General features: G+C 37.5%; 1 protein-coding gene, 1 long non-coding RNA gene and 5 pseudogenes across 2 annotated transcripts; 1 reads left to right on the forward strand and 6 right to left on the reverse strand.

Annotated features, from left to right (window-relative positions):
- Positions 1–20: 20 nt before the first annotated feature.
- On the reverse strand, positions 21–657 carry LOC147943474 (uncharacterized). The gene is made up of 2 exons (XR_015598151.1): positions 392–657; positions 21–293 (listed from the first exon to the last, which is right to left on the reverse strand). It is a non-coding gene; the product is annotated as an uncharacterized LOC147943474 (long non-coding RNA).
- On the forward strand, positions 657–1,911 carry LOC147943475 (uncharacterized; annotated as a pseudogene).
- A 2,501-nt stretch (positions 1,912–4,412) lies between these two features.
- Positions 4,413–5,791, reverse strand: LOC147943476 (F-box protein DOR pseudogene; annotated as a pseudogene).
- A 2,428-nt stretch (positions 5,792–8,219) lies between these two features.
- LOC147943477 (putative F-box protein At3g23960 pseudogene) lies at positions 8,220–9,392 on the reverse strand (annotated as a pseudogene).
- Positions 9,393–10,394: 1,002 nt separating this feature from the next.
- LOC147943478 (uncharacterized) lies at positions 10,395–12,646 on the reverse strand. The gene is made up of 7 exons (XM_087512257.1): positions 12,547–12,646; positions 12,361–12,432; positions 11,999–12,209; positions 11,787–11,913; positions 11,409–11,696; positions 11,081–11,311; positions 10,395–10,881 (listed from the first exon to the last, which is right to left on the reverse strand). The coding sequence occupies exons 1-7, from the start codon at positions 12,644–12,646 to the stop codon at positions 10,609–10,611; spliced, it is 1,302 nt and encodes a 433-aa protein (XP_087368383.1). The 3' UTR covers positions 10,395–10,608.
- A 1,163-nt stretch (positions 12,647–13,809) lies between these two features.
- On the reverse strand, positions 13,810–15,091 carry LOC147943479 (F-box protein DOR pseudogene; annotated as a pseudogene).
- Positions 15,092–17,328: 2,237 nt separating this feature from the next.
- LOC104732472 (putative F-box protein At3g23960 pseudogene) lies at positions 17,329–18,803 on the reverse strand (annotated as a pseudogene).
- Positions 18,804–21,168: the final 2,365 nt, after the last annotated feature.

The raw sequence follows: 21,168 nt of genomic DNA on the forward strand, positions 1-21,168 counted from the left end.
GAAATATAATCCAAAAAATGTTTTTGAATTTTCATTTTTTTATAGATGATATGGATTTCTCATATAACATCTCTATATATATAATAGAGAAGTACAAATTCAAAAATTGCCAAAAATTTCCAAAATTGCCACTCAATTAGTTATGAAGGAGAGTGTTTATTGAAATTGAAAGGGGTAATTTTGTCAGAAATTGTCAATCGACATTACCCGACCCGTTCAAACAAGGATCCGCGTCCTTTCACTTATAACCCGGTTTGTATGTTGTTGGGCTTCGACTCCATTATCTTCGGCCTCTACGAAATCCAAAAAAAAAAAATCCTTCCGATTATTTGTTTGAAACATAATCGAAATTATCAGAAAATCTTCAAAACTCAATCACCACAACAATTACCTGAATCATCGCTCAATCAAATTTTCAAAAATTTATCCAGAAAATCTTCAAAACTAAATCACCACAGCAATTACCTGAATCATCGCTCAATCAAACTTCCCTAAACTCAATCCTTAATATTCGAATAAAGATTTTCAATTAAAAGAATCAAAGATTTTGTGCTTGCACACAGTGTATCATTAAACACTCTAACCTAAACACTAATACGTGAACCACCTATAAATATACTCATCACCACATAGATTAAAATCATCACAAATACACCATGGGGGTGTATTGAACTTGATATTTTAAGAGATTTTGGAATATTCTGAAATCTCCTGTTATTTAATTGATGATTTTTAAAAATCATTTGAAATCCTATGTTATTGAATATGAAATTTATAAAAATCATTTAGAATCTCTTGTTATTCAATCAATAATTTATAAATCTCAACTCAAATCTACTGTTATTCAAAAAATCACAATTTTTTATAAAAAGCTATAGAATGGGATTTTAGGATACTTTTCTAATATTTCTAGTTAAAAAATATGTCTTACAAAATCCCACCCTAAATGGTGAAATTTTGAAAGAAAATATTCTTTTTAATAGGAGTTCAACATCTACTGCAATTTTTTTTTTTTATAAGTGCAACTCTCTACTGCTCTCTCTTACTCTGCCGGCGTCGTCACAACTCTCTCGGCCTCCCCATCACTACTACGGTCTCAACTGCCGGCGGCGCCACGACCACCACAACTCTCAACCAATCCATCTCTACCACAAGTAACGAACCTTCTCCGTCACCATCATCTAACATCGATTCTTTATCCAATCCTCTTTGCACATGCGTTCTTCAAACTCCAAACAAAACCCATTTTCACCATGAACCATCTTTACAAGCTTCTCTTGATCTGATTCAAGAAACCACGGCTTCTTCTGTTGATAACTTCATCTACATATCAAACCCAATTTACTCAAACGAAGCTACAAGTAAACAAACCACACCGTTTGAAACACCTCAGTCTTCACCGTCACGGCTTGAAGATGATTAAGACGACGACAATATAACCGAAGAAGATTCAACACCAACATTGTCTCCAATGAAGGATCTGCCTGAAAAGGCGTGCTCTGTTTCACTAAAAGACCGACCCAATATGTATCAAAATCAGATGTCTCAGCCACCTCCGCAGCGGAGCTTCCGACAACGGCGAGTCGGCGACGGTTGGTAACAACTTGAGACATTCATTCTTCTGCTGCTGCTGCATTACATATCGTCAACAATTCAATATTTCACGAGAGAATAAAACAGATCAACAACTTCATTTTCTTGTGGATGTGCTAAACAAACCATCGTTGATTAATTTCCAACTACTTTAAACACTCATTGGCAAAATGAGTTTCTCTTTGATCGTGTAGTCATCATGCTCATGAGGAATATTTATAGTGTTCAGTGTCATCATTGTAACCGGTTTATATCTCATGAGAGCTGCAGTTTCTTCATATTAGATTAATTTTTTTACGAACCTCACTTTTTGGTTAACAGTGACAGCTCTTTATTTTTTCGAAATGCATATCATCTTGGGCCTTTTATTTGTGTCGCAGTTACTTCACCAACGATTGGAAAAAGAACATGACCAATGTCTATTTTTCTTCTTAAATTAATCAAAGTATGAAAGAAGCTTACGTAAATTAATCAATGACATTCCAAGTTGCTCTTTTTATTTTATTTTTACATATCAAAATCACCTAAAATTCAATAATCAAATCTCAAAAATCTCAAAACTCAAATCTCATCAAATCCTAAAATCCCAAATTTAATAACCAAATCTCCTAAAATTACACTCAAATCTCTCACAATTCTAAAATATTAAAATCTCACTAAATCTCCTAAAATATCAAGTTCAATACACCCCCCCATATCTCGACTCTAAAACTTTGACACATATATGAACATATGAGTCCCCGTTTTTTTAATTATCTGTATAATTAAGTATGCTCAAGTATATGAACGTGAAATGGCTCTACAATCTTGCAGTGATCTCCTTGGAGCTGAAGCTTTTCTGGTTGTGACTATCGCTGGTTTGTCTACGGAGGTGAAATCAGGACAGATCTCAGGTTTCACGGCGGGAGCATGAGTTGTTTCGTGAGTAAATGCAACCAGGTCTCTCAGTTCAGTTTGTGGCTGTGAAACTGCAGGCTTCTGCAAAATGCAATGTTCAATTATAAGATGGGAAGGCACCATTGTGTGAACAAGAGTAGCTTTGCGCGTCTCTGCTCTTAACTCAGCTTGTGGTAGAGATGTTGCAGGTTCAGGTAGAGGAAGAGAAGGCACAGAGTGGACTAGAGCAGCTATGCGTGTCTCCGTTCTTAGCCCAGCTTGTGATTGAGAAGTTGCAGGCTTCTGCAAAACGAACGAAATATTCAGGTAATGGAAGAGAAGACAACACTGTGTGACGAGGCGTGAACATCCGCTTCTTCTTAAACGGGTCATCTCATAACATGCCCCAGTTCAATCCTTTGTGTCAAGGACAGATCATGACTACTAGAAGTCTATAACATGTATCTTAGGGGGTTAGAATAGGGTGTAGTCTGTTGGTAATTGTACATATAGTGGTTTCTCAAGACCGAGGTTTTCTGCAAGCCATGGAACCCTTTCAATCCTTAGTCAATATTAATCCAGTGAAAAAAAAAAAAACATGTAACCAATGTCACCGTAAATTGTCGTGGCTGTAGATGGATCATATTTAATTGTTTTACCATTTAAATTCTAAATTAAACTATATTTAAATATTAGCATTTAAATTAAACTTACAAGTATTATGATACACAAACTAAATTATACGTACTATTGTTTTTTTTTTTTTACAACATAAGTACTATTGTTAAATAACAAGTATTATGATTCATTCTTAGACCAAAATTATTGTAAGTGTTGAAATAAGTTAATAATATGGTTTCCAAAAATATTGTACTTAGATAATTTTTTTTTAACATGTCAAAAGACCCTTTTTTAAAAACGGGTCATGTAATTTGTGTTTTTGTTTTGCAAAGCACTAGGATTTTACATAATTAATAAATTTAATTGGTTACCACTTTTGAAAATATAGTTATTTTTCTATTGTAATGGTTTTCAAGATAAATAAAACGTAAATGACATTAAATAGCAAAATATATATCATTTTTTATTTTCTAAAATATACTATAACATTGAAATCATAAGTTATGTTTTAAACAAAAAGTTTTGTACCGCGATGGATCGCATGTTAATTAGTATCCACATTTAGACTTATTAATTAAAGTAAATTGTATTGGACGGATGCAACTGCAGGTCTAAATATTTCAATAAAAAAATAAATATATTTTATATATACTACAGTAGGATAATTTTCTGTGGGGGCTAAAAATCTTTAAATCAGTTGCGCGACAGGTCTAGCATAACGGGTTTGAACTAACCAACACTAAAATTTTTAACTTAATTATTTCTTTTATTGTATTTTTATTATATGAAATACAAAATATGTCAATACATCACAAAATATATTATATTATTTCTACTAATACTTAAAGATTAACAATAAAAAATATATATTAAAAACACAATAAAATTAAAAATCATCCCACGGTGTACCGCGGGTTCAAACCTAGTTTTTATTCGTTGAAGCTTCTTATATTAGTAAATGAATCATCACAAAATAGAACTTCATTTTATGACGATCTCGATAATCTCTCGGGAAGTTTTCAACTTTTGATAAAAAACAGTATTTTTAAAAAATGCAAGTATGCAACTCACAGGTCCTACTTTTGGCATCGAAATATCTTGAATCTAAAAACTCTTCCACCTTTCATCTAGCATCAGAATATCAAATTCTAGAATCCTCTGTTTTGGATTAGTAGTATATAAAGAGTCTGCAGCTTCAAGACTATCTATCATCCCCTTGCTGAATCTGCCACAAGAGATGGATTTTAAATGTATATATCAAGGGACATGCGCACGAGAGATGGAGATCTATAGATGACTAACATATAACTCATCAATACAAAGGTCACAAAGTGGCTTTATTCATGAAGAAACTGAGTATACAAGGCTAAAACTTACTTTAGAACAACCATTCCTCAATGAATATATATGAACCATTAGTGCAAAAAGGAATAAATATAGTATCCAAAAAAACTGAATACTAAGAGCCGATGATCCGTTACAATTGCATAAGCTTCACGTCCTCCACCTGGTCTAGATAGGTTTGAACTCTAAGATGGCAGTACACATCCATTCCTTGGATTTCAACTTTTATGATTGTGTGCCTCTCGAGATTGTAGTAGAAAATATTGAAAATGGTAAATGGATAGCGTTCGGACAACACAATATCATTTGTACTAGTCAATCCAACAAAACATAACTCAGCCTTTGGAACTATATTCTTCCACAACGGGGGCAAGTCATATACGACCATTCATTTTTCTCAGCGTCTACCAGAACCCACAACTCAAGACTTCTAGTTTGGCTAGTAACTCTTTTATTACCCCTATCTGACTGAAGTGCACCTAATCTACCCTCATAGTTAACCAGAGTTGATTCACTAGACATTGCTATATCTTTCTTCACAAATCTAAACGTTTCAGACCTAACATCAAAGCAAACTATTGTAGAAACCCCTGAACGGTGATCATCGACCAAAGCTTGATAATACAAACAGCCATCAATGCATATCCCACGATATATAGGACGATGGGGTATACAACAATCAATCTTTCTCCATGAAAGTGTTTGAGTCCCTAATGTCAGAATTTGACACTCCTTACAGTTCCCTTCGTTTCTATGACGTGGCAAGGTCATGGACAATAATACCTTGAATAGTTTACCAATGGGATCATAAATAAAAAAGCTTTTCACCTGAACCCTTGTCGTCTTCAATGCGGGTAAAGGTAAGGCTTGTCGTCCAGTGCTAGGTTTGCATATCATTGGTACTATTTCCTTCCCTCCCTCTAAGTTCCGCTGATATATAAGACAGAACAAACCGCCAACAGGAACACAAATTCGAGGGGAACAACAATCAAAGGGGGGCTTCGTGTGATAAGGCCGGGATACAAGAGAAGAGTTCTGATCTGGATTTTGGACCTGCGGTGCCGTGAAGAAGAACAACTCGTCGTTATTTGGGCTGGAGAACAAGAGTTTCGGGGGAGTTGTAGATCTGGTCAAGAATAACTCCATGAAATCTGTACGGAGAAGTATGGAAGACCATAGCTTCGATACACAACGACATCTCGCTATAGATTTCGTCGGCAATTTCAAGAGTATTTCGAAGATGAGATCAACTGGGATCGCATCTGAGTTTTCTCCACCATATATTGACTGACTTTGAAGCTCGTGAGTTGAGTGCAATAGGACCATCCTCCGAGACGTGTTGCTGCTGTGATTTCATGACGGAGAGACTGCGTTAAACCCTAAAGCAATGTTCTAAAGTTTTCTTTATGTACTAATCTATATTTTATTATATAAAGTTGGTTTTTCTCTCTTTTGTCTTTTCGTTCATAACATAAAATCTAAATTTAATACATCAATTAATTCTCTCATATTTTGTAATATTTTATTATTATTAAAAACAATAATTTACACTAAAATATAAATTAAAAACAAAATGAAAAAAAATACAACCAAAAAAAATATCAAAATGAAATATGAATAAAGGTAACATAAATATAAATATTTCTATCATCACATATAATAATTGTGTAAATATTTGTAAAATACTAGATATAGGAGAAAATAAAGCTATCATATATTTAATAGAACAACAATTACTATCAAGAGTTACAATTATTAGGATAAAGAAAAGAAAAGTTTTTTTTTTCAAACAAACACAAAAATTTAAAGTTTTTTTTTTTTAATATCAAGAGGTTACGTTATTCAATTTCTCTTGTTAAATTATAAATTCATGTTCTCCATTAAAAGTTGGTGTATATTATTATTTTCAATTATAATATAATATAATTAATAATATATATATATATTTAAAATTTGAGACTATGTTTGTTAGTGTTAAATTATACATTCATGTTAAAGATTAGCACATATTGGTGATTCGGCAAATATTAAATAAATCATATTACCGATAAAAATTCATGTTTTTGGAAAATATTAAATAAATCATGTTTTTTGGCATTTTTTCTTCCAATTAAGTTTATAAATTTACTAATTTATAACTTTATCTCTATTTTTTTATCGGAAAAATGTCATAAAAACCTGAACTTTGCAAAAGTGGTGAAAAAAAACATCAGCTTTGTATATGTTGAAATAAAGCTTTAATTTTGATTGACTTTTTAGTTTAATTCTAAACTTTTGTTGACTATAAGGCACGTAGTTAACAAAAAATAACAAAGAAGACGTTTGGACCGCTTACCTTTAACAACTATAGCAAATGGTACTATTTTAGTGTTGTTTTTAAAGTCAATAAAGCTATAGGGAGGATCCCTATATTGTTTTGTAAGATCGTGATCTGTCTATAAAAGTCACCGCTTAGACATAGTGATGTGATATCTCAAACGATCATCACTATCCTATATGGGGATGGACTTACAAGAAAGGCAACCAAGCATGAGCTTTTTGCCTCCGGGAAGTGTATCACTCCGGCCGATGACTCTCTCCAACGTCGACGACTACATGGTTTGGGCAACATGTTTAAAGTCTCCATGACTTTTAAAATAATAAACTTCTCAGACCTAAAATCAAAACAAACTATCATATACTCTTCAGAAAACATGTTGACACGAGCTATATAGTAGTAAACACCATTGATGCATATCCCTTGATTTTAATGTATGGGATCATGTGGTGAGCAACATTGGATCATTCTCCATGACAATTTCCCTGTTCCCAACGTCAGAATCTGATGCTCCTTACAGATCCCATCAAATGACCAAGTCATATACAGTACCTTGAATTGTTTCTTAACCGGATCATACCCAAAATAGCTTCTCAGCCCACTCCTCTTCCTCGTCTTCATTCTAGGTAAAGTTAAAGATTCTCCGGTGCTAGGGTTACATATAACCGACACCAACGCTGGATTTTTCCTTCCCTTTAAGATCCGTTTTTCAGTAAGACAGACGACGCCGTTGCTAGGACCAATGAGTCCACATGCGTTGGGGAAATGTGCAAGCTGATTGGCTTTGATGAGGAGACTGGTGTGAGGAGAAGAAGACCAACCCTTGGTTTGTTTCGCAAGCAAACAACAGCTGCGGGCGAGCTGATGTTTTGGTCAAGAACAACTCCGTGAAATCTGGAAGTCTAAGTATGGTGGCCCAGAACTTGGATACGCAACGACGTATAGCTATAGATTTCGACGGCAACATCGAGAATATCTCTCGTTAATGAGATCTGTTGGGATCGGAAATGAATGTTCTCTTTCACTAATTAAGTGAGGTATTCGATCGTGTATTGCGTCGTCGGGAAATGGTTAGACCATCCTCCGAGACGTGCCGCCGCCGTGATTTCATGGTGGAGATACCGAGTTTGCAATCTCCATTTCGAAAAAAAGATTGTGCATGCTTTTTTGTTTAAGGGAAACCCCATTTAGCCTAAAATTTAGGCCTAAATATCGGAGGTTCGTTAAAGCTGATCTAGCAATTATGTAAAGTGATAAATAAGATAATAAGATTCATTAAGTATCCACATAAGTTTCACAACATCACAGATTCACCGGAAACATAACATACATATCCAACAAGGAAACAAAATGATAACTTACCCAAGAGATGCGGAGAAATAACGACGACTCAAGTAAGATTCCCATGGTCTTTATGATGAGAACTTTTAAAGAGCTATGTTACACAACCTCTTCAAGTTATAAATTCCTAAAATGCTCGAATAAGCTCCACATTCTCCACATGGTTTGAAAAGTCGTCAACACTATCACCATAAAACCCTTTCATTCCTCTAACTCCAACTCTTACGACAGTGTTCTTCTCAACATTGTAGTAGAAAACATAGAAAGGCTTATACAGAAATGCCGGCACAAACACAAATTCATTTGTACCAACCACTCCGAAAAAGCGTAATGTGGCCCCCTCAACTGCATGCTGCCAAACAGGAGGATATAATACAAAAACATGCTTGGACCATTCCTTTTTTTCCAAGTCGTCGAGAACCCACAACTCAAAACTTGTATCTCTCCCATAAAAATATTTAGACATAAGGGAACCTAGTTTCCCATTGTAATTTATCAGAGTAGTTGCACCTTGCATCGGTCCACTGAAGTTCAGAAAGCTGAACTTCTCAGAAGTTAAATCAATACAAACTACCATTATTGATTGATCAAAACCCCTGTCGGCCGCACCTAGATAGTAGAAAACACCATTGATGCATATCCCTCCAGATTTGGGATAATGGGGTAAGCAACATTCGACCATTCTCCATGATGGTTTCCCAATTCCTAGTGTCAGAACTTGAAACTCGTCATATCTTTCATAATCTCCGCATACACCTGACATGTTAGCGGACAATACCTTGAACTGTTTCTTAACTGGATCATACCCCATAAACTTAGTCAGCCCAATCATATAGCAATCGGGCTTCACTACCGGTTTCACTTCCGGTAAAAGTAACGATTGTCCGGTGCTGGGGTTGAATAGCAACGACAACACTCCTGGAGGATTTCTCTTGATACCTCTAAGAAGGACGAAGCCGTTACTAATACCAACGATATCATATAATTTGAGGGAATGGGTAAAACGACTGGTGGCTGCAGCAAAGGACGAGTTCTCAACAGGGTTTTGAGGATGCTGTAAGGAGAAGAAGACGAACCCATTTTCCTTTTCGTCGCGGAAGGCGAACAAGAGCTGCGGGCGGTCAGAATAAGATCTGGTCAAGTACAGCTCCGTGAAATCTGGGCGGCGTAGTACGGCGTTCCAGAGCTTCGACACGCAACGACATCTCGCTATAGATTTCGCCGGCAGCCACGAGAATATCTCCATCACGAGTTCGATTGAGATCGGCAACGTGTTTCCTCTTCCATTTACAAAGGTCATCGATCGCGTATTGCGCCGAGAAATGTTCTGACGCCGTGATTTCATGGTGGAGACTGGAGACACTGCAGCAAGAAGAACCCTAGACCCGCCTCAGATTCTTCAATGTACAAAAACAACAAAAAAATAATAATGTAGTCTCACTTTGCCCTAAACACGCAGTATAATAAAGTTTAGAGTTTTTCTCTGTTAATCAAAAATCTTTGGTTAAAAGAAAGCCCATCTAGCCCAAATGTTCAGGCCCGTTTATTGGATTAGGATTTATAAAAAAAAAAATACAAAATTTGGAAACATGCATTGACCAAGAATTCAGAGAAGAAGGCATTCACATTGTGATAATATTTGGGGGGTGTATTCAACTTGACATTTTAGGTGATTTGCACTAGTAAAAACAGAGCCTATAGCCATGGAATATTCCGTGAATAAGGTCATATTTTCGTGGCTATATGATCCAACAGACCCGGCATGACACGGAAAAATATCGTGTCTATACGATCGTGGACTAAAATATTTTGTGGCTTTTCGTGACGTTATAGCCACGATTTTGGCACGCGTGTTTCGTAACAATATTTGCCACGGAATAGCCAGGCAGATTTTCGTGGTTATTAGCCACGATTTTGGCACGCTTATTTCGTGAGAGTAATTGCCACGAAATGGTCAGGCATATTTTCGTGGTCAGCTAGCCACGATTATGTTCATGTCTATTCAGTGACTATAGTGGACACAAACCACTTGTGTCTAAACAGTGCCATTTCCTAACCACGAACCATCGTGACATTGCCATTGTGACAAAATTACTATGTCACAAATATTTATGTGACTAATCGTGGATTGCAGATTCAATAAAATATTGAAACATTTACCCTAAAATTTCTAAATCTGAAACATGAAATAGAAATTATAAAAACTGAAAACGTGAAATATAAAATCTAAAATACAATATCATATATTTCCAAAGTTTTACAAAAAGATCCAAGAGATTCCAAAAAACTTACAAAAGCCGATTAAGTCTTACAAAAGTTGCAAATATTTTGCAAAGCTAAAAGATAAACAATCAAGCAAAGTCAGCTTGTTGAGCTTGAGTCAAAGGTGGAGTCGAGGTCGAGGCAATATTAGGCATTGTGGCATTCAGGGCAGTGGGATTACTAGGTGTTGCAGCAGGAACAGAAGGTTGAGTATGATTAACCTGTTGGACAGTAGCAGAATTCACCCCAAGAGCCTATAGAATCACATTTAGTGAAGCTCGTGCTGCAGCCATCTCGTCCTTGAACTCACTCTTCAAGGCAACCATATCATCTTTGAGTGTTGTCATGTCAGCCTTGAGCGTTTCAACATTAGTGTTGACAGTTTCAGAGTTCTTTTCCAAGCCAGAGATACGCAAGTCTATGTCGAGATTGCGTTGAAGAGAAGCTGGGACAGTCTCAGAAGGATCGAAATCCTGGTATTGAACACTGCCTATTCCATAAATGCGTCCTTTGCTTGACTTACCCCGCTGTGAATGGATATAAAACCAAATGAGTATCAACCAACAATCAAAGACAAACATTCAGACCAGAAGTCAAAAACATCCAGTCACAACAAAAACTAAATCAAAACAATTAACATTCTCTTATGGATTGTGAATGAAACGTGCATACATCATACAAAACATAATCCACGTAATACAAAAGTGAAAGTTATTTCAAGAGTACCTTGAGATATTCTTGGTTTAGCAGAATGTGGGTAGGAGTAGCATCACTTGAGTCAGTTTGGTTGATAGAAGTGGGAGATCCATCATCATTCGTAATCAGTGTAACAGCTTCCTCTACATCAAGTACAAGGGACTTAGCTCGTTCATCAATGAAAGTTCCATCTTTACGAGTGTGAGTCTTCCGCACAAGATCCGTGAAAGGTGGTGGTTGATCAAGACCAGACGCAATCATCTGCACAATAAAAGAGAAAAAAAAAACAGAAGTATGTTTATTACGGATTTATACTAAGATAGAAACAAAAAAGAGAGGTTTAACAGTTTATCATTACCATATCATACTCAATCTTTAAAAAGTTCTGAGGACCTGCACAATGTTTGTGCATCCCTTTGCCATCAGGATCTGATGTACGAGAATTAGCAGCTGACTGGCTCCTCTGAATTGCTGCTTCGGTTGCCCATTGCTCCAGCAGTTCAGTCCAATCCTCATCATCAATGTACTTAGGTTTCTTACCTTCCCTCTTCTTCTTGCTGATGCGCTGACAGATTGTAGTTTGCGTATGCAGTTTCCAGAGGAAGTAGACCAGGTTATGAAATCGAGACTCCCAATAAAAGTTTTGCTACAACATTAAAAGAAACATTAGTAAATATGACTAAGTAAACTTACAAATGTAAAGTAAGAAATAGTAGTATAAATTCTAAACATTTACCACAAAAGTTTGCCACCAGTTTGTTTTCCTCTCCTGAGGAACAAATTTCCAGCTTGACCATGGTCCCATGTAGTTGCCTTGCCAAGTTGTCCGGATGAATTTGTGGACAAAGGGGTCTATACCAAACCTGGCAGAAGAAAAATGAGAATCAGAGACAAAAAAATTATACATTCATGCTATAGACATTCATAGAATTTTGCCTTTTAACTTACCATAAAGCACCATTGATTTTCCTTGGATGGAGGTGTGGTTGGCCTTCTCTTGAGGCAGCACGTAGTAATGCGTCTTCGGTTCTACGAGCGTAGTTGTTTGCAGCTGAAGATGCTGCGCTTGTAGATCCAATAGCTCCTGGAGGCATGGAAGGACCTGGAGGACTGGGAGAACCTAAAGGTGAAGACCTTGTAGGCCTTCTCTGTTGCATATCTGAAAACAAAGCATAACACATATCGTTTATACATTGAAACAGACCGAAAACCTAAACAAAGCAGAACTCTCAAAACAGATCCAAAAACCTAAACGTTTATACATTGAAAGGGAAGAAACTCATATCGAGAAAGAGAAGAATACGATTTACCCGGCAGATTCAAGTCAGAAGTGTTGGATATGGGCTTTGCCCCCAACGTTCCTGAAGCCCAAACAGAAGATTCTGAAGAGATTTTGGGCCAAAAGTCTTGGATCAGGCCCAACAGGCCGCAGGGGCAAAATCGTCATTTTGCCTGAAGACAGAAGAAACCCTAGGTCAAGGTCCCACTATAAATACCTGACATCATTGTCAGAAAAGGGAATCCGAAATTCTGGGCAATTTGAGAGAGAAAAGCAATTATTTTCATATTAACTGCATTTAGCTCTGTAATCGCCATTTTTTCTGTAAACCCTTCTACAAATTCTACGTTAAATAAAAGGACCATATCCGATTCATCCCACTTTACTCTTATTATTTATATTGTCGATTTCATACATCAACAATTTGGCGCCCACCGTGGGGCCGAACGAGATCCTTTCATTTTGACGAGAAGAATTTGAAGAACAAGGCGTTTTCGGAAAACCAGAAGCATGTCTCAGACCAATCACTCAAGCAACGAAGGCGTGAACTCCTCCCCAGCCTGCGACGTGTCTCCTCCACGCACCGTATGGGGGCGCACCCGTGCGAGGACGCAACACTCACTGACCGCGCAGCCGTAGGCACTACGCGTGTCGCTCCCACCAATGGCGTAGCCGAAGGCGTTACGTCCCTTGTTCGCGAAACCACTGGAGTCAATCCAACCGACCGTGAAGCCGTAGGCGCTACGCGTGTCGCTCCGACAAATGGCGGAACCAATGGAGCAATCCTTCCTGATCGAGTAGCTGTTGAAGACGCTCCAAATGGCCGCAAAGATATGGGCACTACGCGCGACATTTACCCCCGTCGATCATCCAGACACGTGAAAATCAGTCAAGCCGCGCTTGACGAAGCTGTACGAAGAACCTTGGACAAGATGAGCGGTCAAGCGGCGCAGATAGAATCGCAAGGACGAAATGACCATGCAAGGTATCATCGGCGACAGGAGGATGACGCATTGGCACCACGCACTCCACGAGCTGACCTCAACGCTCCGCGAGCTGATCTCAACGCTCCGCGAGCTGACCTCAACGCTCCGCGAGCTGACTTCAACGCTCCACGAGCTGACCTCAACGCTCCGCGAGCTGACTTCAACGCTCCGCGAGCTGACCTCAACGCTCCGCGAGCTGACCTCAACGCTCCGCGAGCTGACCTCCACGCTCCGCGAGCTGACCTCAACGCTCCGCGAGCTGACCTCTATGCTCCACGAGCTGACCACCATGCTCCGCAAGCTAACCATTACACCGCTAACATACCAAGAGCTGAGCACAACGTTAATGGAAGGCCCCGTCTCTCGTCGATCATCGTCGGACCCAATGGTGAGCAGCCAAGGGTACATTTTCAGGCCAGTCAGGTCTCCGCAGATCAGCGTGCTGATCCAAGTCGCTCCGAGAATGCTGAGAATCACGCGCTACGGCAAGAACTTCAGCAAATGCAAGCTCAGCTGCAAACACTTACGACTCAGATGCACCGAGCAACAAGTGCAGCACCAGAGCTTCACGTCCTCCACCTGGTCTAGATAGGTTTGAACTCTAAGATGGCAGTACACATCCATTCCTTGGATTTCAACTTTTATGATTGTGTGCCTCTCGAGATTGTAGTAGAAAATATTGAAAATGGTAAATGGATAGCGTTCGGACAACACAATATCATTTGTACTAGTCAATCCAACAAAACATAACTCAGCCTTTGGAACTATATTCTTCCACAACGGGGGCAAGTCATATACGACCATTCATTTTTCTCAGCGTCTACCAGAACCCACAACTCAAGACTTCTAGTTTGGCTAGTAACTTATTACCCCTATCTGACTGAAGTGCACCTAATCTACCCTCATAGTTAACCAGAGTTGATTCACTAGACATTGCTATATCTTTCTTCACAAATCTAAACGTTTCAGACCTAACATCAAAGCAAACTATCGTAGAAACCCCTGAACGGTGATCATCGACCAAAGCTTGATAATACAAACAGCCATCAATGCATATCCCACGATATATAGGACGATGGGGTATACAACAATCAATCTTTCTCCATGAAAGTGTTTGAGTCCCTAATGTCAGAATTTGACACTCCTTACAGTTCCCTTCGTTTCTATGACGTGGCAAGGTCATGGACAATAATACCTTGAATAGTTTACCAATGGGATCATAAACAAAAAAGCTTTTCACCTGAACCCTTGTCGTCTTCAATGCGGGTAAAGGTAAGGCTTGTCGTCCAGTGCTAGGTTTGCATATCATTGGTACTATTTCCTTCCCTCCCTCTAAGTTCCGCTGATATATAAGACAGACCAAACCGCCAACAGGAACACAAATTCGAGGGGAACAACAATCAAAGGGGGGCTTCGTGTGATAAGGCCGGGATACAAGAGAAGAGTTCTGATCTGGATTTTGGACCTGCGGTGCCGTGAAGAAGAACAACTCGTCGTTATTTGGGCTGGAGAACAAGAGTTTCGGGGGAGTTGTAGATCTGGTCAAGAATAACTCCATGAAATCTGTACGGAGAAGTATGGAAGACCATAGCTTCGATACACAACGACATCTCGCTATAGATTTCGTCGGCAATTTCAAGAGTATTTCGAAGATGAGATCAACTGGGATCGCATCTGAGTTTTCTCCACCATATATTGACTGACTTTGAAGCTCGTGAGTTGAGTGCAATAGGACCATCCTCCGAGACGTGTTGCTGCTGTGATTTCATGACGGAGAGACTGCGTTAAACCCTAAAGCAATGTTCTAAAGTTTTCTTTATGTACTAATCTATATCTTATTATATAAAGTTGGTTTTTCTCTCTTTTGTCTTTTCGTTCATAACATAAAATCTAAATTTAATACATCAATTAATTCTCTCATATTTTGTAATATTTTATTATTATTAAAAACAATAATTTACACTAAAATATAAATTAAAAACAAAATGAAAAAAAATACAACCAAAAAAAATATCAAAATGAAATATGAATAAAGGTAACATAAATATAAATTTTGATATTTCTATCATCACATATAATAATTGTGTAAATATTTGTAAAATACTAGATATAGGAGAAAAATAAAGCTATCATATATTTAATAGAACAACAATTACTATCAAGAGTTACAATTATTAGGATAAAGAAAAGAAAAGTTTTTTTTTTTCAAACAAACACAAAAATTTAAAGTTTTTTTTTTTTAATATCAAGAGGTTACGTTATTCAATTTCTCTTGTTAAATTATAAATTCATGTTCTCCATTAAAAGTTGGTGTATATTATTATTTTCAATTATAATATAATATAATTAATAATATATATATATATATATATATTTAAAATTTGAGACTATGTTTGTTAGTGTTAAATTATACATTCATGTTAAAGATTAGCACATATTGGTGATTCGGCAAATATTAAATAAATCATATTACCGATAAAAATTCATGTTTTTGGAAAATATTAAATAAATCATGTTTTTTGGCCTTTTTTCTTCCAACTAAGTTTATAAATTTACTAATTTATAACTTTATCTCTATTTTTTTATCGGAAAAACGTCATAAAAACCTGAACTTTGCAAAAGTGGTGAAAAAAACATCAGCTTTGTATATGTTGAAATAAAGCTTTAATTTTGATTGACTTTTTAGTTTAATTCTAAACTTTTGTTGACTATAAGGCACGTAGTTAACAAAAAATAACAAAGAAGACGTTTGGACCGCTTACCTTTAACAACTATAGCAAATGGTACTATTTTAGTGTTGTTTTTAAAGTCAATAAAGCTATAGGGAGGATCCCTATATTGTTTTGTAAGATCGTGATCTGTCTATAAAAGTCACCGCTTAGACATAGTGATGTGATATCTCAAACGATCATCACTATCCTATATGGGGATGGACTTACAAGAAAGGCAACCAAGCATGAGCTTTTTGCCTCCGGGAAGTGTATCACTCCGGCCGATGACTCTCTCCAACGTCGACGACTACATGGTTTGGGCAACATGTTTAAAGTCTCCATGACTTTTAAAATAATAAACTTCTCAGACCTAAAATCAAAACAAACTATCATATACTCTTCAGAAAACATGTTGACACGAGCTATATAGTAGTAAACACCATTGATGCATATCCCTTGATTTTAATGTATGGGATCATGTGGTGAGCAACATTGGATCATTCTCCATGACAATTTCCCTGTTCCCAACGTCAGAATCTGATGCTCCTTACAGATCCCATCAAATGACCAAGTCATATACAGTACCTTGAATTGTTTCTTAACCGGATCATACCCAAAATAGCTTCTCAGCCCACTCCTCTTCCTCGTCTTCATTCTAGGTAAAGTTAAAGATTCTCCGGTGCTAGGGTTACATATAACCGACACCAACGCTGGATTTTTCCTTCCCTTTAAGATCCGTTTTTCAGTAAGACAGACGACGCCGTTGCTAGGACCAATGAGTCCACATGCGTTGGGGAAATGTGCAAGCTGATTGGCTTTGATGAGGAGACTGGTGTGAGGAGAAGAAGACCAACCCTTGGTTTGTTTCGCAAGCAAACAACAGCTGCGGGCGAGCTGATGTTTTGGTCAAGAACAACTCCGTGAAATCTGGAAGTCTAAGTATGGTGGCCCAGAACTTGGATACGCAACGACGTATAGCTATAGATTTCGACGGCAACATCGAGAATATCTCTCGTTAATGAGATCTGTTGGGATCGGAAATGAATGTTCTCTTTCACTAATTAAGTGAGGTATTCGATCGTGTATTGCGTCGTCGGGAAATGGTTAGACCATCCTCCGAGACGTGCCGCCGCCGTGATTTCATGGTGGAGATACCGAGTTTGCAATCTCCATTTCGAAAAAAAGATTGTGCATGCTTTTTTGTTTAAGGGAAACCCCATTTAGCCTAAAATTTAGGCCTAAATATCGGAGGTTCGTTAAAGCTGATCTAGCAATTATGTAAAGTGATAAATAAGATAATAAGATTCATTAAGTATCCACATAAGTTTCACAACATCACAGATTCACCGGAAACATAACATACATATCCAACAAGGAAACAAAATGATAACTTACCCAAGAGATGCGGAGAAATAACGACGACTCAAGTAAGATTCCCATGGTCTTTATGATGAGAACTTTTAAAGAGCTATGTTACACAACCTCTTCAAGTTATAAATTCCTAAAATGCTCGAATAAGCTCCACATTCTCCACATGGTTTGAAAAGTCGTCAACACTATCACCATAAAACCCTTTCATTCCTCTAACTCCAACTCTTACGACAGTGTTCTTCTCAACATTGTAGTAGAAAACATAGAAAGGCTTATACAGAAATGCCGGCACAAACACAAATTCATTTGTACCAACCACTCCGAAAAAGCGTAATGTGGCCCCCTCAACTGCATGCTGCCAAACAGGAGGATATAATACAAAAACATGCTTGGACCATTCCTTTTTTTCCAAGTCGTCGAGAACCCACAACTCAAAACTTGTATCTCTCCCATAAAAATATTTAGACATAAGGGAACCTAGTTTCCCATTGTAATTTATCAGAGTAGTTGCACCTTGCATCGGTCCACTGAAGTTCAGAAAGCTGAACTTCTCAGAAGTTAAATCAATACAAACTACCATTATTGATTGATAAAAACCCCTGTCGGCCGCACCTAGATAGTAGAAAACACCATTGATGCATATCCCTCCAGATTTGGGATAATGGGGTAAGCAACATTCGACCATTCTCCATGATGGTTTCCCAATTCCTAGTGTCAGAACTTGAAACTCGTCATATCTTTCATAATCTCCGCATACACCTGACATGTTAGCGGACAATACCTTGAACTGTTTCTTAACTGGATCATACCCCATAAACTTAGTCAGCCCAATCATATAGCAATCGGGCTTCACTACCGGTTTCACTTCCGGTAAAAGTAACGATTGTCCGGTGCTGGGGTTGAATAGCAACGACAACACTCCTGGAGGATTTCTCTTGATACCTCTAAGAAGGACGAAGCCGTTACTAATACCAACGATATCATATAATTTGAGGGAATGGGTAAAACGACTGGTGGCTGCAGCAAAGGACGAGTTCTCAACAGGGTTTTGAGGATGCTGTAAGGAGAAGAAGACGAACCCATTTTCCTTTTCGTCGCGGAAGGCGAACAAGAGCTGCGGGCGGTCAGAATAAGATCTGGTCAAGTACAGCTCCGTGAAATCTGGGCGGCGTAGTACGGCGTTCCAGAGCTTCGACACGCAACGACATCTCGCTATAGATTTCGCCGGCAGCCACGAGAATATCTCCATCACGAGTTCGATTGAGATCGGCAACGTGTTTCCTCTTCCATTTACAAAGGTCATCGATCGCGTATTGCGCCGAGAAATGTTCTGACGCCGTGATTTCATGGTGGAGACTGGAGACACTGCAGCAAGAAGAACCCTAGACCCGCCTCAGATTCTTCAATGTACAAAAACAACAAAAAAATAATAATGTAGTCTCACTTTGCCCTAAACACGCAGTATAATAAAGTTTAGAGTTTTTCTCTGTTAATCAAAAATCTTTGGTTAAAAGAAAGCCCATCTAGCCCAAATGTTCAGGCGCGTTTATTGGATTAGGATTTATAAAAAAAAAAATACAAAATCTGGAAACATGCATTGACCAAGAATTCAGAAAAGAAGGCATTCACATTGTGATAATATTTAGGGGGTGTATTCAACTTGACATTTTAGGTGATTTGTATAAAAATTACAAATCTATGTTATTCAATTGGGGATTTTAAAAAGTCTCCTAAAATCCTCTGTTATTGAACTGATAATTTAAAATTCAACTTTAAAATCCACTGTTATTCAAAACAGTTTATGGATTTTGATTTTAATAAGTTTTAGGGATTCTGGAGGATTTGAGAGAATTTGTTTAGTTAAAAATACAGAAATCCAAATCTCATGGTTTTATGTGAGATTTGAAAGAATTTTACTATAAATCATATCAACTTTCCTAAAATCTATCAAAATTCCAAATTTCCTAAATCTCATAGAATCCTCCAAAATCATTTTTTCAATACACCCCCTTTAGTGTCTGGCCAGCAGGGGTGAGAATTTTGGTTAACCTTCGGGTTTGGTTTGGGTTCGGTTTATTCGGTTTTCATAAAACTCAACCAAAGTTAGTTTCGTTTGGTTTGTGTTCGGTTTGGTTTGGTTCGGATCAGTTTTAATTCGGTTCAAGAAAAATCAATTAATGTAAGAAACAAATTCATTGTCCTTTTTTTTTGTTAACCATTGGGCCACAACTGGCCGGCCCATTAGCCAAATTCCTACATTCGTAGAAAGCAGACTCGATTCCTGGTGTGATGGTGCCTTCTACAAATGGACTTACCTCCTGCCACTACACTTCACCAAATTCATTGTGTTTTGATATCCTAAAATAATCAACAACTTATAAATTGAATAATTCAAATAAACCACGAAAAACAAAACCTAAAAAAACCAACCATATTATAATCAGATGCCTATTAAGTAGAAGTTCACAACCTCCTTTTGGCAATATGCAATCGTGTGTAGTACTTGTGAGCTTAGAGCATGGACATTGGTGTAGGATACATTTTGGTCCCTCAAATATAATAAGATTATTTCCAGAGTATCTTAAGTTTGGTATGAGCATTGGTATCTCTCACAGTTGGTCCCCTGAATAAAATAATAATATTTTGGTCCCCTGAATAAAATAATAATATTTTAAATTTAAATTGTAGTGAGTCGGAGAGAAAACACAAATGAACTGGACGAACCGATTTTTGGGTTCGCCCTACCCAAACAACACCAACCACGCAGACGCTGCCACGTGTAAAGAAGGACGCAGCAAATTACGTCCCATTTGGAGGAACGTTTCTTCGAGAATTGGTTTATTTCGATCTAAATTTAAAATTTTAATACCGAAGGACGAACCAAACTAACGCTAATGTACTTGCTCTTACATATATCCAAATCTAATAATATTGATTAACATAAACACATTGGGTTATCGATAACCGTTCAGGTTGAGGAAAAACCTAACTAAATGGTTTGAGTGTATATTTGGATTTTGGTTTGGGTCGGTTTGAGTTTGGTTGGTTTGGTTCGGTTAAAATGCCCACCCGGCTTGTGATACCTTTGATGTCAAAGAACAAAAGAAAGGATCAATAAAAACATTTAATTCACAGTCTATATGCCCAAACTTTACTTTCTGTATAAATTCATACGAAGATGTGATGTAAAGCACTCTGTTTTTATTTTTCCTCTGTCGCTCTGTATTTGTGACCGTAATTTTAGTTTTCTACTGATGATATGAGTGTCTGTCTTGCCAAACAATTTCTTCTTAACCAAGCACTTCGCCTTCTCGGTATATTTTTCACCCATAATCTTTTTAGGCTTAGGAGTGTACTGAACATATTCTGTAGACTCTAGTGTTCAAACATATATATCCAGAAAAGAATCTCAAAAAATAACAGAATATAGTCATCCAATAAGCCAAAAGGAGATAAACTACAAGTTATGGACTGAATTAAGATCCCATGATCCTCATGATGACAACTGAAGAGCCTTAATTCTAGCTAACGTTACAAAATCTCTCTTTAAGTTACAAAATCCTAAAAAGACACTTCCAAAAGTTTCACATCTTCTATGTGGTCTACAAAGGTGGAAAAAAACTGTTATGTTAAAACGCTTCCATTCCCATTTCAGTTCTTCACGTGCCAGCACATTACTCATGCTTCTTCGCGCTTTTCTTTCTCATATTACATGCCTTAGAGAACCTATATCAGATGCATATCCCTTTATCACAGGAAACAAAACGTACT

This window comes from Camelina sativa, chromosome 5 (genome assembly GCF_030686135.1).
Source record: "Camelina sativa cultivar CO46 ecotype springtype chromosome 5, ASM3068613v1".
NCBI lineage: Eukaryota > Viridiplantae > Streptophyta > Magnoliopsida > Brassicales > Brassicaceae > Camelina > Camelina sativa.

Coding starts and splice junctions, on each gene's coding strand:
- LOC147943478 (XM_087512257.1), bottom strand. CDS start 12,646: ATGGCGATTACAGAGCTAAATGCAGTTAATATGAAAATAATTGCTTTT. Junction 11,312..11,408: donor TAAAGATTGAGTATGATATG/GTAATGATAAAC, acceptor TTTATTGTGCAG/ATGATTGCGTCTGGTCTTGA. Junction 10,882..11,080: donor TAAACCAAGAATATCTCAAG/GTACTCTTGAAA, acceptor ATCCATTCACAG/CGGGGTAAGTCAAGCAAAGG.